Genomic DNA, 15,326 nt, shown 5'->3' with positions numbered 1-15,326 from the left:
ATAATAAAATAAGGAATATTATATTTTGCAACCTAATTAAAAGTATAAATCTTCTAAAAATAATTATTGTTTTATTAAAGGCAAGAAAAACCCAAGGATTTTTACCATGGTTTGGAAGATACAAAGATTCTGTGTAATCTGGGAAAAAAAAAAAAAAACACAGAGGTTAATAAGCAGTACATGTACTAAATATAGATAACCCAAGTAATTGAATATTTACTTAGATTACAAAGGGAAAATTTGGACAGAGGCTGAGTTTTTAATCTTACTATAAAAAGATTCATTTATATTCCTGACCATGTTAGTTATATTAGAATTCCTAATATCTTATAAATGATTTAACTTGACTTACAATATATTGAATTGCCTACATATATATATTTTTTATTTTCCAAGTCTATTGCAATAGAGGTTTTAGTAAAATTCTTACATCTTTGAAATATTGTCAGTTTAAAGATGAATTAAATACCATAGTTTCTTTCATGGGTTGTAGGTTTCTGTATTTCATATAAAAAGAACTATATCTGATAAGGGCAAATATCCAAATTATGTAAAGAATTCCTACAACTCAAAAACAACAACAAAAAAATCTGATTAAAAATGGGCAGAGGATATGAATAGATGTTTTTCCAAAGAAGACATAAAGGTGGCCAGCAAGTACATGAAAAGTTACTTAACATCACCAGTCATGAGGGAAATGCAAATCAAAACCACAGTGAGATATCATCTCACATCTGTTAGAAAGGGTATCAAAAATACAAGATCTAACAAGTATTATCGGCAAGGATTTGGAGACTAGGAAACTTTTGTGCACTGTTGATGGCAATGTTAACTGGTACTGCCACTATGGAAAACAATATGGAGATGTCCTAAAAAACTAAAAAAAGAACTGCCATACGCTCCATCATTGCCTCTTCTGTGTATTTATCCAAAGTAAATGAAAAGATTAATTCAAAAAGATACATGCATCCCAGTGTTCATTGCAGCATTATTTTCAGTGGACAAGGCATGGAAACAACCTCAGCGTCCACAGATGAATGGATAAAAAAATGTGATACACAGATCACACACACACACTGAATAGAATATTATTCAGCCATAAAAAAGAATGAAAGCTTGCCATTTGTGGATAGAGCTTGAGGGCAATATGCTAAGTGAAATATCAGACAGAGAAAGACAGCTACTATATTTCACCTATATGTAGCATCTGAAAACAAACCAAAGCATAACAAATTAAAAAAAAAAAAGAACTCATAGATACAAAGACAGATTGGTGGTTTCCAGAGATGAAGGACAGGGGATGGGAGTGAAGGTATCAAAACATGCAGATTTTTATTTATAAAATAGTTTTGAGGACATAATATGCAGCATGATGATTATAGTTAATAATACTGTTTTGCATGTTTGAAAGTTCCTGAGAGAGATTTTTAAAGTTCTCATCGCAAGAAAAAATTTGTGATTATGTATGGTGACAGATGTTAACAAGACTCATTGTGGTAATCATTTAACAATATATACAAACACTGAGTCATTACACTGTATACTTGCAACTAGTATAATATTATGTCAATTATAATTCACCAAAATGAGAAAGTGTAATTAGCCTTAAATATGGTCTGTGATATAATCTGATTCATAAGACTTAAAGGTCATGTTTATGGCAAAAATATAATCCTTTGGGACATACAATACTGGATTTAAAATATTGTCTCTCAATGTACTAGAAATATACTACTGTTTTCTGGCTTCTATTGGTGTTTTTATCTTCCTTCATAGCTCAGTGCGTAAAGAATCTGCCTGAAATGGCAGGAGACCCAGGTTGATTCCTGGGTTGGAAGATGCCCTGGAGTAGAAAATGGCAACTCACTCCAGTATTCTTGCCTAGAGAATCCTGTGGACAGGCAGGCTACAGTCCACATGGGGCTGCAAAAATCGGACACTACTTAGTGACTAAACCACATTGGTGTTTTTAAAAAGTGCACATTCTAGATAACACTTACAGGAAATAGAGAAGTGTACTGGGAGCTTTGAATCTGGCTATTGAAGAATGAGATGTTTGCTATCAAGGTTTCTGATGTACTTTTTTTGAAATTTTAATTGGAGGCTAATTACTTTACAATATTGTAGTGGTTTTTGCCATACATTGACATGAATCAGCCACGGGTGTACATGTTTTCCCTATTCTGAACCCCCCTCCCACCTCCGTCCCCATCCCATCCCTCAGGGTTATCCCAGTGCACCAGCCCTGAGCACCGTCTCATGCATCGAACCTGGACTGGCAATCTGTTTCACATATGATAATATACATGTTTCAATGCTATTCTCTCAAATCATCCCACCCTCGCCTTCTCCCACAGAGTCCAAAACACTGTTTTATACATCTGTGTCTCTTTTGCCGTCTCGCATATAGGGTCATCATTACCATCTTTCTGAATTCCATATATATGTGTTAGTATACTGTATTGGTGTTTTTCTTTCTGACTTATTTCACTCTGTATAATAGGCTCCAGTTTCCTCCACCTCATTAGAACTGATTCAAATGTACTCTTTTTAAAGGCTGAGTAGTATTCCATTGTGTGTATGTACCACAGCTTTCTTATCCATTCGTCTGCTGATGGGTGTCTAGGTTGCTTCCATGTCCTGGCTATTATAAACAGTGGTGCGATGAACATTGGGGTACATGTATCTCTTTCAATTCTGGTTTCCTCAGTGTGTATGCCCAGCAGTGGGATTGCTATTTCCAGTTTTTTAAGGAATCTCCACACTGTTTTCCATAGTGGCATTCTCCATAGTTTGCATTCCCACCAACAGTGTATGAGGATTCCCTTTTCTCCACACCCTCTCCAGCATTTATTGTTAGTAAACTTTTGGATGGCAGCCATTATGACTGGTATGAGATGGTACCTCCTTAACAATGATAATGTCCAGACTGAACCACTGAGAATGATGGTTGCAGAATGGATGAATAGTTCCTCATTTTAATGCTCAGAAATATATATGTATGTGTATATATATGTATATGTATATATATTTATCCAAGTAATACATGTGGTACAGGCTTATTGGGTTCCCAGATGGTGCTAGTGGTAAAGAACCTGCCTGCCAATGCAGAAGACACAGATTTTATCCCTGGGTCAGGAAGATCCCCTGGAGGAGGGCATGGCAAGTCACTCCAGTATTCTTGCCTGGAGAACCTCATGGACAGAGGTGCCTGGCAGGCTACAGTCCATAGAGTTGCAAATGGTCAGACACAACTGAAGTGACTTAGCACACAAGCATTCACAGGCTTTTGGAACTCTGAAATGTTGAAAGGTGTTTAACTCTATACATTGGAGACACCTGGGCCACATTCCAGGCTGGGTCTTATTAAAGTCTTACATCCACTTCAATATCAAATTCTGTTTTTAGTTAGCTTTATTGGGAAACTGGAGCCAGATAATCATAGATACTTGACTGGTGATTGATGTGATATTTTTGTTGTTCACTAAATTTTGATGTATTTCTCTTACATTCATTGCCTAACAGCAGTGGAGATAAAACCTTGCCCTGAAATATAGGGCTTGGTAGTGCAGCAGGAATGCTGGCCTCATAAAAGGTGTCTCAAGTATTACCTTAATATCTAGTCTTACACTTTTTCATTTAATCTTTTAAAATCCTTAATGACATGACCATGTTGATTTTCCCCTAATCAGTGCCCATCCACCCAAAATATTCAGTTTGTTCCATAGTCTCCCTGTTCTGCTTCTAATAACATATGGTTTCAGGAAAGTGTGTTATTGACTTAGTGGCACTGAAGTATGAATAATATTTGAATTTTAATAGATCTTAAACCAGGAATAAACCTTTTGACATTTAAGAAATAAGTCACTTTTGGTAGTAGGGTCATTTAGAACCTTTAATATAACATATCAGTTGTCACATACTATGTAAGTGGGTAAAGTTGACTAAGAGTGATTGGAAGAAATTCAGAAATATATTTTTTCAAAGTAAGTATGATATATAAATCCATATATTTTCATCTATAGTTATAAATACATATACTATAAGAAAATCTTTAGAAGGGAAAAGAATTATTAGGTAGTACATCAGAGAACCACAGTGGCCACTTTATGAATTGGAATTTGATGTATCACTTTTTAATTTAATAAAGACTGATGTCCCAGAAGCTACTGAAAAAAATTAAGTGTATGGAGAAAATTCTTAGGAACTCAAATACACTGTGGGTTATAATAAAAATTTTTCATCAAATAAATAATTAGAATGGTAACCTGATTAATGATTTTGTTAGTTGATCTTTATCTAATGGACATATCTTTATAATATGACTATTAACCTTGATTTTTCTCTCCTTTTCCAGTGTTAAAGAACCCAGTGTGTAAATTATACAGATTTCCCACTTCTGACAATAAGTGGATGCAAATCCGGGAGCAGATGTCAGAGAGCATACTTTCTTTTCATATTCCTAAGGAATTGATCTCTCTTCAAATCAAAGAAGATTTGTGTAGGTAAGAGAATATGGTTTATGATCATCTCTTACGTTAATTACTTTTTCTATAAAACATTTTCTCTTTTTTTATTTTAGTCTTCTTTTAAATTTTTATTTTACATTGGACTGTCACTGATTTACAAGATTGCGTTAGTTTCTGGTGTACTGCTAAGTGATTCAGTTATACATATGTGCATGCATGATAAGTGGCTTCAGTTGTATTTGACTCTTTGCAACGCTATGGACTGTAGCCCACCAGGCTCCTTTGTCCACGGGATTTTCCCAGCAAGAATACTACAGTGGGTTGCTATGCCCTGCTCCAGGGAATCTTCCTGACTTGAGAATCAAACCTATGTCTCCTGCAGCTCCTGCATTACTGCTGAGTCACTGGGGAAGCCCCTATATACATATACATCTATTCTTTTTCAGATTCTTTTCCCATATAGGTTATTACAGAATACTGAGTACAATTCCCTGAGCTCTACAGTAGGACCCTACTGCTTATTCATTTTATACACCCAAGTGTGTATCTGTTAATCCCAAACTCCCAATTTATCGCACACCTCATCTTTCCCCTTTGGTAACCATAGTTTGTTTTCTAAGTTTGTAAGTCTTTCTGTTTTATAAGTAAGTTCATTTATATTATTTTTCTAAGATTCTGAATATAAGCAGTATAATATATTTGTCTTTCTCTGTCTGACTTATTTCACGTCATAAAGTATGATGGTAATATAAAAATCAAGACTGGCGTTGTCCAGTATGTTTGGCTGCTAGAACTGTTAATCACTTGCAATATGAATAGTTCAATTTGAGATGTTACATATGTGTAAAATACAAACCAGTTTTTGAATTCTTCACACACAAATGAAAAAGATCAATTTCATAATGAAATGTTAAATAACATTTTGGCTAAATTGGTGTTAAATACAATATATTATTAATTTTATATGCATCTCTTTTTGCTCTTTAAATATGACTACTGAGCACTTGAAAATTTGTCATCACATATGTAATCCTCATTTATAGCTTACATGACACCTTTTTTTAATTTATTTTTTTATTGAAGGATAATTGCTTTACAGAATTTTGTTGTTTTCTGTCAAACCTCAACCTGAATCAGCCATAGGTATACGTATATCCCCTCCCTTCTGAACTTCCCTCCCATCTCCCTCCCCATCCCACCCCTCTAGGCTGATACAGAGCCCCTGTTTGAGTATCTTAGCCATACATCTAATTCTCATTGGACTCTTGAGAGTCCCTTGGAGTGCAAGGAGATCCAACCAGTCCATTCTGAAGAAGATCAGCCCTGGGATTTCTTTGGAAGGAATGATGCTAAAGCTGAAACTCCAGTACTTTGGCCACCTCATGCGAAGAGTTGACTCATTGGAAAAGACTCTGATGCTGGGAGGGATTGGGGGCAGGAGGAGAAGGGGACCCGACAGAGGATGAGATGGCTGGATGGCATCACTGACTCGATGGATGTGAGTCTGAGTGGACTCCGGGAGTTGGTGATGGACAGGGAGGCCTGGCGTGCTCCGATTCATGGGGTCGCAAAGAGTCGGACACGACTGAGCGACTGATCTGATCTATTTTACATATGGTGATGTAAGCTTCCATGTTACTCTTTCCATACATCTCACCCTCTCCTCCCCTCTCCCCATGTCCATAAGTCTGTTCTCTATGTCTCTTTCTCCACTGCTGCCCTGTAAGTAAATTCTTCAGAACCATTTTTCTAGAGTCCGTATATTTGTGTTAAAATACAATATTTATCTTTCTCTTTATGACTCATTTAACTCTGTATAATAGGTTCTATGTTCATCCACCTCATTAGAACTGACTCAAAGGTGTTCCTTTTTATGGCTGAGTAATATTCCCTTGTGTATATGTACCACAACTTCTTTATCCAGTCATCTGTCAATGGACATCTAGGTTGCTTCCATGTTCTAGCTATTGTAAATAGTGCTGCAATGAACAATGGGATACATGTATCTTTTTCAATTTTGGTTTCCTCAGGGTATATGCCTAGGAGTGGGATTGCTGGGTCATATGGTGGTTTTATTCCTAGGTTTTAAAGGAGTCTCCATACATCTTCCATAGTCATTATATCAATTTACATTCCCACAAATAGTGCAAGAGCATTCCCTTTTCTCCACACCCTCTCCAGCATTTATTATTTGTAGACTTTTTGATGATGGCCATTCTGAGCAGTGTGAGGTGATATCGCATTGTTTTGATTTCCTTTTCTCTAACAATGAGTGTTGTTGAGCATCTTTTCATGTGTTTGTTAGCCATCTGTATGTCTTCTTTGGAGAAATGTCTGTTTAGGTCTTTTGCCCATGTTTTGATTGGGTTGTTTGTTTTTCTGGTATTGAGTTGTATGAACTGCTTGTATGTTTTGGAAATTAATCCTTTGTCAGTTGTTTCATTTGCTATTATTTTCTCCCATTCTGAAGGTTGTCTTTTCACCTTGCTTATAGTTTCCTTTGCTGTGCAAAAGCTTTTAAGTTTAACCAGGTCCCACTTATTTACTTTTATATTTATTTCCATTACTCTAGGAAGTATGTCATAGAAGATCTTGCTTTGATTTATGTCATTGGGTGTTCTGCCTATGTTTTCCTGTAAGAGTTTTATAGTTTCTGGTCTTACATTTAGGTCTTTAATCCATGTTGAGTTTATCTTTGTGTATGGTGTTAGGAAGTGTTCTAATTTCATTCTTTTACATGGAGCTGTCCAGTTTTCCCAGCACCATTTATTGAAGAGGCTGTCTTTGCCCCATTGTATATTCTTGCCTCCTTTGTCAAATATAAGGTAACCATAGGTGCATGGGTTTATTTCTGGGCTTTCTATCTTGTTCCATTGGTCTGCATTTCTGTTTTTTATGCCAGTACCATACTGTCTTAAAGACTTTGGCTTTGTAGTATAATCTGAAGTCAGGAAGGTTGACTCCTTCAGCTCCATTCTTCTTTCTCAGGACTGCTTTGGCTATTCGGGGTCTTTTGTGTTTCCATATGAGTTGTGAAATTTTTTCTTCTAGTTCTGTGAAAAATGTCTGGTAATTTGATTGGTATCACATTGAATCTGTAGATTGTGCTTGGTAATATAGTCATTTTTACAATATTGATTCTTCCTACCCAGGAACATTGGATATCTCTCCATCTGTTTGTTTCATTTTTGATTTCTTTCATCAGTGTCTTATAATTTTCTATGTACAGTTCTTTTGTCTCCTTAGGTAAGTTTATTCCTAGATATTTAATTATTTTTGTTGCAATGGTGAATGGGATTGATTCCTTAATTTCTATTTCTGATTTTTGATTGTTAATATATAGAAATGCAAGTGATTTCTGTGTATTGATTTTGTATCCTGCAACTTTGCTAAATTCACTGATTAGCTCTAGTAATTTTCTGATACTATCTTTAGGGTTTTTTATATACAGTATCATGTCATCTGCAAACAGTGAGAGCTTTGCTTCTGATCTGTATTCCTTTTATTTCTTTTTCTTCTCTGATTGCTGTAGCTAGGACTTCCAGAATTATTTTGAATAATAGTGGGGAAAGTGGGCACCCTTTTCTTGTTTCTGATCTTAGGGGGAATGCTTTCAGTTTTTCACCATTGAGAATAATGTGTACTGGAGGCTTATCATATATGGCCTTTACTATGTTGAGGTAGGTTTCTTCTATGCCCATTTTTTGAAGAGTTTTAATCATAAATGGGTGCTGAATTTTGTCAAAGGCTTTTTATGCATGTATTGAGATTATCATATATTTTTTACATTTCAGTTTGTTACTATGGGGTACCACATTGATTGATTTATGTATATTGAAGAATCCTTGCATCCCTGGAATAAAGAAAGACAGTGAAAATGAAGTTGCTCAGTCGTGTCTGACTCTTTGCAACCCCATGGACTGTAGCCTATCAGGCTCCTCCATCCATGGGATTCTCCAGGCAGGAATACTGGAATGGGTTGCCATTTCCTTCCCTGGAATAAACCCAACTTAATCATGGTGTATGAGCTTTCTGATGTGTTGCTGTATTCTGTTTGCTAAAATTTTGTTGAGGATTTTTGCATCTATTTTCATCAGTGGTACTGGCCTATAGTTTTCTTTTTTGTGTTGTCTTTGGTTTTGGTATCAGGGTGATGGTGGCCTCATAGAATGAGTTTGGAAGTGTTCCTTCCTCTGCAGTTTTTTGAAAGAGTTTTAGAAGGACAGACATCAGCTCTTCTCTAAATGTTTGATAGAATTCTCCTGCGAAGCTGTCTGGTCCTGGGCTTTTGTTTTTTTGGGAGATTTTTGATCACAGCTTCAATTTCAGTGCTTGTAATTGGGTTGTTCATAATTTCTATCCTCCTGATGCAGTCTTAGAAGATTGAACTTTTCTAAGAATCTGTCCATTTCTTCCAGGTTATCCATTTTATTGCCATATAGTTGTTTATAATAGTCTCTTATAATCCTTTGTATTTCTACATTGTCTGTCGTAACCTCTCCTTTTTCATTTCTGATTTTGTTGATTTGATTCTTCTTTCTTTTTCTTGATGAATCTGGCCAAAGGTTTGTCAATTTTTTTTATCTTCTCAAAGAATGAGCTTTTATTAATCTTTACTATTGTTTCTTTCATTTATTTCTGCTCAGATCTTTATGATTTCCTTCCTTCTACTAATTTTGGTGTGTTTTTTTTTGTTGTTGTTGTTGTTATTCTTCTTTTTCCAGTTCTTTTAGGTGTAAAGTTAGGTTGTCTATTCATTGTTTGTCTTCTTTCTTGAGGTAGGATTGTATTGCTATAAACTTCCCTCTTAGAACTGCTTCTGCTGCATCCCATATGTTTTGAGTTGTCATGTTTTCATTGTCATTTGTTTCTAGAAATTTTTTTTTTCTCCCTTATGATTTCTTCAGTAACCTTTTGGTTATTTAGAAATGTCTTGCTTAATCTCCATGTGTTTGTGTTTCTTTTTTTTTTTTAAGTTTTTTCCTTTGAATTGCTATCTAGTCTCATAACGTTGTGGTCAGAGAAGGTGCTCGATACAACTTCAACTTTCTTAAATTTACTAAGGTTTGATTTGTGACCCAGGCTGTGGTCTATCCTGGAGAATGTTCTTTGTACATACATAATATACCTGAGAAGGTGTATTCTTCTGCATTTGGGTGGAATTTCCTGAAGATATCAATGAGATCTATCACATCTAACGTATCATTTAAGACTTGTGTTTCCATATTAATTTTGTTTTGATTTTAGTTGGACTGTTTTGACTTTGCTTATGGGTATATATGCATATGTGTACATTCCATTATTTTAATTATCATTTGCCTGATTTTTTAACTGCCATATGTTTGGGGTTCATCTTTGGTTTCTCATTTTTGGGTATTTGCTTTAATCTCACTTAATACCATAAAAAACCACTTGCAGAATCTTCGTTCCTGACCAGAGATCAAGCCCTGAGCCTTTGGAGTGGGAGCACTGACTCCAAGACCCTAGACTACCAGAGAGCTAACCCTAGGGAGTATCAGATAGTGAGAAATGACACAAAAGAAACCACTTGAACACAAGACCTGGCATCATCACAACACCAGTAGCACCCTGCACAGGACCCTTCATCTAAACAACAAACAAACAAACAAAAATGCAAACCCAATCATCAGCAGACAGGATTACCACCTCACTCAGTCTTGCACTTAGGAGGAAAAACAAGCAAACAAACAAACAAACTCAGCACAAATCTCACCCTATAAGAAGCTTACACAAACCACTGGGCCAACCTTAGAGGGGCAGAAACCAAAAGGAAGAAAGAATTCAGCCTTGAAGCCAGGGAAAAGGAGACCTCAAACACAACAAGCAAAGTCAAAACAGTCCAACTAAAATAAAGTACAGTAGATTGACCTGGCAAACAAAGGAAATCAAAAATTATATTTACCAGTTAAAAACAAAACTAACTAAAGCACAAACTGGAAAACAAAACTAAAGCAAAGTGCCAACTGGGAAATAAAGCAATGAAAACAAAACTAACAAGAAAGAATAGATATCCAAAGTTAAATAGAGGCAGATAAAAAAGATTTATATACATTAAAGATTAACTGAAAGGGGAAAAGAACATAGGAAAAGTAAACAAAGGAATAAATGTATAAAAATAATAATAGATTTAAAAAAATTTTTAAAGAGAAAATTTAAAGAAAAAAGAAAAGGAAAACTCCGCAGAACTGTAAATGCTCAATGTAGAGGCAGAGGTTTATAACAACAATAAAAATATGTGACTGAGGAAAAAAAAAAAAGCTCAAAAGATTAATTAGATTTCATAGTGCAAATAAAATCAACAACTACAACAGAAAGGGGGAAATAAAAGGAAAAAGAAAGAAAAAAAAAATCCAAAAGAATCTACACAACAAGTCAAAACATAAGAATAAATGTTTTTCTGGAGTCACTGCTGTGAGAGTCCTTCCCCTCGCTGGGAGTCACCGTCCACCTCACCTCCCTAGGATGCCCTCCAACACTGTGCTGGTCTCTGGACTTGTTGTGGGGGCAGCTCAGATTCTAGTCTGGTCTTACTCCTGTGTGTTCTTGCCTCCAATGTCCACAGCTATCAGAACTAGTGTGTTTTCTTTTGTGGGAGCTTTCAATGTCCTTTTATATATTCCATAGACGGAGTCTGCCTAGTTTATCATTTGGATTTAATCTGCGGCTTGTACAGCTGGTGGGAAGGTTTTGGGTCTTCTTCCTTAGCCACACTGCCCTCGGTTTCAATTGTGGTTTTATTTCCACCTCTGCCTGTGGGTTGTCCACTGGGGTTTGCTCCTGAGGCTGCCCTGGAGGTCTTGGGTTTGCCCCTGTGAGGGCCAGGTCTGGAGGTGGTGCAGCTGCTTGGGTCGCAGGGGATCTGGCAGCACCACGTACTCAGGGGAGTTGGCTGCTAGGGCAGCAGGAGATATAGTGGTCTAGAAGGGTATGGCAACCAGTATTGGCCAATATGCTCCAGTATTCTTGCCTGGAGAACCCCTCTCCCTGACAGAGAAGCCTGGCAGGCCACAGTCTACAGGGCTGCAAAGAGTTGGACGCAACCAAAGCGACCCTGCATGCATAGACATAAAGTTTTTTTTTTTTTTTTTGCCTGTGGCAGCTCTGCCCCCATGAGAGTTGAGTGTGAAGGTGGTTTGGCTGCTTGGCTTGTGGGGACCCTGGCAGAGCAAAAGTTATGGCCCTCTCAGAATCTTTTTTCAAGCCTCTTGTAGCTGGCTATCAGAAGGCTCCTTTGGCCAGTCTTTCTCTGTTGCTCCGCTTATTCAGGCACTTAAAGGGAGGGCTCCTTTGCCTGGGGTCCTTCTCTGTTGTTCACCATTTCAGGCACAGAGAGGGGCTCCCCTGCCTGGGATCCTACTCTATAGATTGGCACATTAGTCACTTAAAGGCGCACCCTGGGTGGGGTCCTGCTCTGTAGATGGGCCTGTCAGGCACTTAAAGGGGCACCCTGGGTGGGGTCCTACTCTGTAGGTGGGCCTGTCAGGCACTTAAAGGGGCACCCTGGGTGGGGTCCTACTCTGTAGGTGGGCCTGTCAGGCACTTAAAGGGGCACCCTGGGTGGGGTCCTACTCTGTAGCTCAGTACATCAGGCGTTTGACGTGCCAGCCTCTCTATTGTGCAGCTGCCGATGCTGGCCTGTGGGGAGAGAGGCTGTGGTGATGGCTCCACCCACTACGTGTGACTCAGCAGTATCGCCTTGCTTCCATGGCTGCCTGGCTTTCCACCACAGAAATTTTCCACCACAATCTCCTCCCTCACATCCCCTCAATCCATCTCTCCGCAGTCAACAGCAGCCTTCGCCCTGGGATTGCTCCACAATCCCTAAACTCCAGTTCCCAGCCACTGTGCCTTCCAGGGGACCTGCATCCCTGTCCAGGGTATGACCTGCCTCCGTCCAGGGTATGCATGGTTGCAAGCAAGGACTGTCTGATTCTGATTCCATTTAGGCTGCCACAGATCAGCTGTTTCACTCTCAGCCGTAAGTGTTTCTCCTCTGACTCAGACAATTGCCCCGCTGTGGGGATCAGACCCCTGTTTCAGTTCCCTCTCCTGCCGAGGGCAGGTCCGGTCCTACTGACACTCCTGTTTTTCCCCCTAGTTCCTTGTCCTACCGAGTTTTGCGTGGTTCTGTATGTTCTTTTCCACTGCTCAGGTACTCCTGTCTGCTCCCAGCTGGTGTTCTGCATGCGCTGTTGTGTCTGAAGATGTATTCCTAATGTATCCATGGAGAGAGGTGTACTCCACATCCACCTACTCCTCTGCCATCTTTTTCTCCCTACATTGCACTTTTTTTGTGTAAATCTCCTATTATTAAAATGTGTTGGAAAAAATTCAACAATGAATCTTTAATACTTTCTAAAGAAATGTAGAGAAAAAGTCATACTGAAGATTCAAAAGAGAAATACGGAAAATTTGTAAGAAAACTGGCTAGTGATCTCAGTAGAATGTAAGGAGGTATGTCTATTATGAAAATGAATCAGAAAGAGCTAAATTAAGGGCCATCACATTTGGAACTTCCCTGGTAGTCCAGTGGTTAAGACTCTAGGACTCTGTGCTCTAAATGCAGGAGGCCTGGATTCAATCTCTGGCCAGCGAACAAAGATCCTGCATGCTTCACAGCGTGACCAAAAAAAAAAAAAAGACACCTTTGGGGAAAATGCTAAGAAGAAAGAAATAATGGAAAGAATAATGAAAATTTAAAATGCAACAGGCAAAAAAAAAAAAAAAAATCCAGAATCAGAACAGATTTGACACTGAGAAATCACATCAGAGATGTGGAACACAAACAGAAATTCTTCTCAAATACTAAACAAAGGTGGGAACACGTTCAAAATGATGAGAGGGAAGATATTAGATGTTTAGGGCAAAAAGCTGGAAACTACCAGAAAATGTCTGCATTCTTGGGAAAGAACAATTCATGCAAAATCTTGAAAGAAAATGTATGCAGTTTTTATTTCTTTACATGCTGTTGAGAAAATCAGGCTAACCTTAACATTTCTCTGCAGAAGTCTGTGGAGTAATATCTACTGATTTTTGAGAGAAAAAAGCTGTGTCTCCACTTTATTATATATGTCTGATTATAATATCTTTTATGAATGAAGACAGTGGAAATGGCATACTTAAAAGCACAGAAAATATCATCCAGCAAACTTTCTTTAAAAATCTGCCCTTTAAGATTTATGCCATCCAACTGATAAAATATTTTAAATTATTATATTTATAATATAAAATAATATACTATAATCATTAAATTATATTATACTATAAAATTAATAGGCATAGTATAACAATTTAAGAATGTAAGAATAGGACATTATCCTACAAAAGAATTTGAGACTTTTTTCTTGGTTGGGTGGAATTGCCAACCTAAAAAGAACTTTGCAGTTCTTTTCTTGGCCTCTTTTTTTTTTTATTTTTTTAATTTTTAGTTGAGTAGTGTTGACAGAGCTTCCCTGGGCTCTGGTGGCCCAGACAGGAGTCTGCCTGCAATGCGGGAGACCTGGGTTTGATCCCTGGGTTGGGAGGTTCCCCAGGAAAAGGGAATGTCAAACCGCTTCAGTATTTGCATCTGGAGAATTCCATGGACAGAGCAACCTGGCTACAGTTGATGGAGTTGCAAAGAGTCTGCAAGACTGAGCTGCTAACACATTCACTTTCATAGTTGATTTCCATTGTTGTGTTTCTGCTGTACAGCAAAGTGAATCAGTTTTACATATACATGTATCCACTCTTTTCTTAGATTTTTATCCCATATAGGTCATTACAGAGTACTGAGTAGAGGTCCCTGTGCTGTATACAGTATGTTGTTATTGGTTTCTTTTTGGCAACCCACTCCAGTGTTCTTGCCTGGAGAATCCCAGGGACGGGGGAGCCTGGTAGGCTGCCGTCTATGGGGTCGCACAGAGTCGGACACGACTGAAGCGACTTAGCAGCAGCAGCAGCAGTGTCTGTATGTCAGTCTCAACCTCCCAATTTATCCCTCTGCCCTTTCCCCTGGTAATCAAAAGTTTTTGGGCTCCCCTGTTTTTTTTATATCTGTGACTCTATTTTGTTTTTATAAAAAAGTTCATCTGTACTATTTTTCTTGGAGAAGGCAATGGCACCCCACTCCAGTACTCTTGCCTGGAAAATCCCATGGACGGAGGAGCCTGGAAGGCTGCAGTCCATGGGGTCACTAAGGGTCAGACATGACTGAGCAACTTTACTTTCACTTTTCACTTTCCTGCACTGGAGAAGGAAATGGCAACCCACTCCAGTGTTCTTGCCTGGAGAATCCCAGGGACGGGGGAGCCTGGTGGGCTGCCGTCTATGGGGTCACACAGAGTCAGACACGACTGAAGTGACTTAGCAGCAACAGCAGTACTGTTTTTCTAGATTCCACATACAAGTGGTACCATATGATGTCTGTTTTTCTGACATTCGTCACTCTGTATGACAATGTCTAGGTCCATCCATGTTACTGCAGATGGCTTCTTTTAACCCTAGTCTCACTCACATCCTAGAAAGTATTTTGCTTGCCTCAACTTTCCTACCAACAGCACAACTTTAATGGGTTTTCTTACCTTGTTTGACGAAGACTGTGGGTGCCATTGTGCCCTGATCTTTCAGCACTTGCAAAGGGTGCAAAATGCTTCATTTTTAGATTGGAAATCTCTAATGAAATAGTCATTTTTAAAAAAAAAGCTTGGAGTCTTTTCTTCAACAGAGAAAAATAAGTTGCTAGGGCAACTTTATATTATGGTCATTTTCATTGCTAAGGAACAGAAATAATTATTTTCTGAATCTTTAAAATAACCATTAACTAAATTATATCATTTTAGTTGGTGAAGAGTGGTA

The 15,326-nt window shown here is 38.1% G+C and overlaps 1 protein-coding gene across 8 annotated transcripts in view; it reads left to right on the top strand.

Annotated features, from left to right (window-relative positions):
- INPP4B (inositol polyphosphate-4-phosphatase type II B) overlaps positions 1–15,326 on the top strand; it is a 458,048-nt gene that overhangs the window by 224,012 nt on the left and 218,710 nt on the right. For all 8 annotated transcript variants that reach the window (XM_025267085.3, XM_006053797.4, XM_025267083.3 and 5 more), the window contains one exon: positions 4,358–4,505. In XM_025267085.3, the coding sequence (XP_025122870.3) occupies positions 4,358–4,505 (148 nt within the window). The remainder of the gene's footprint in view (positions 1–4,357; positions 4,506–15,326) is intronic.

Source organism: Bubalus bubalis, chromosome 17, assembly GCF_019923935.1.
Source record: "Bubalus bubalis isolate 160015118507 breed Murrah chromosome 17, NDDB_SH_1, whole genome shotgun sequence".
NCBI lineage: Eukaryota > Metazoa > Chordata > Mammalia > Artiodactyla > Bovidae > Bubalus > Bubalus bubalis.
This window is presented reverse-complemented; position numbering and strand designations above follow the sequence as displayed.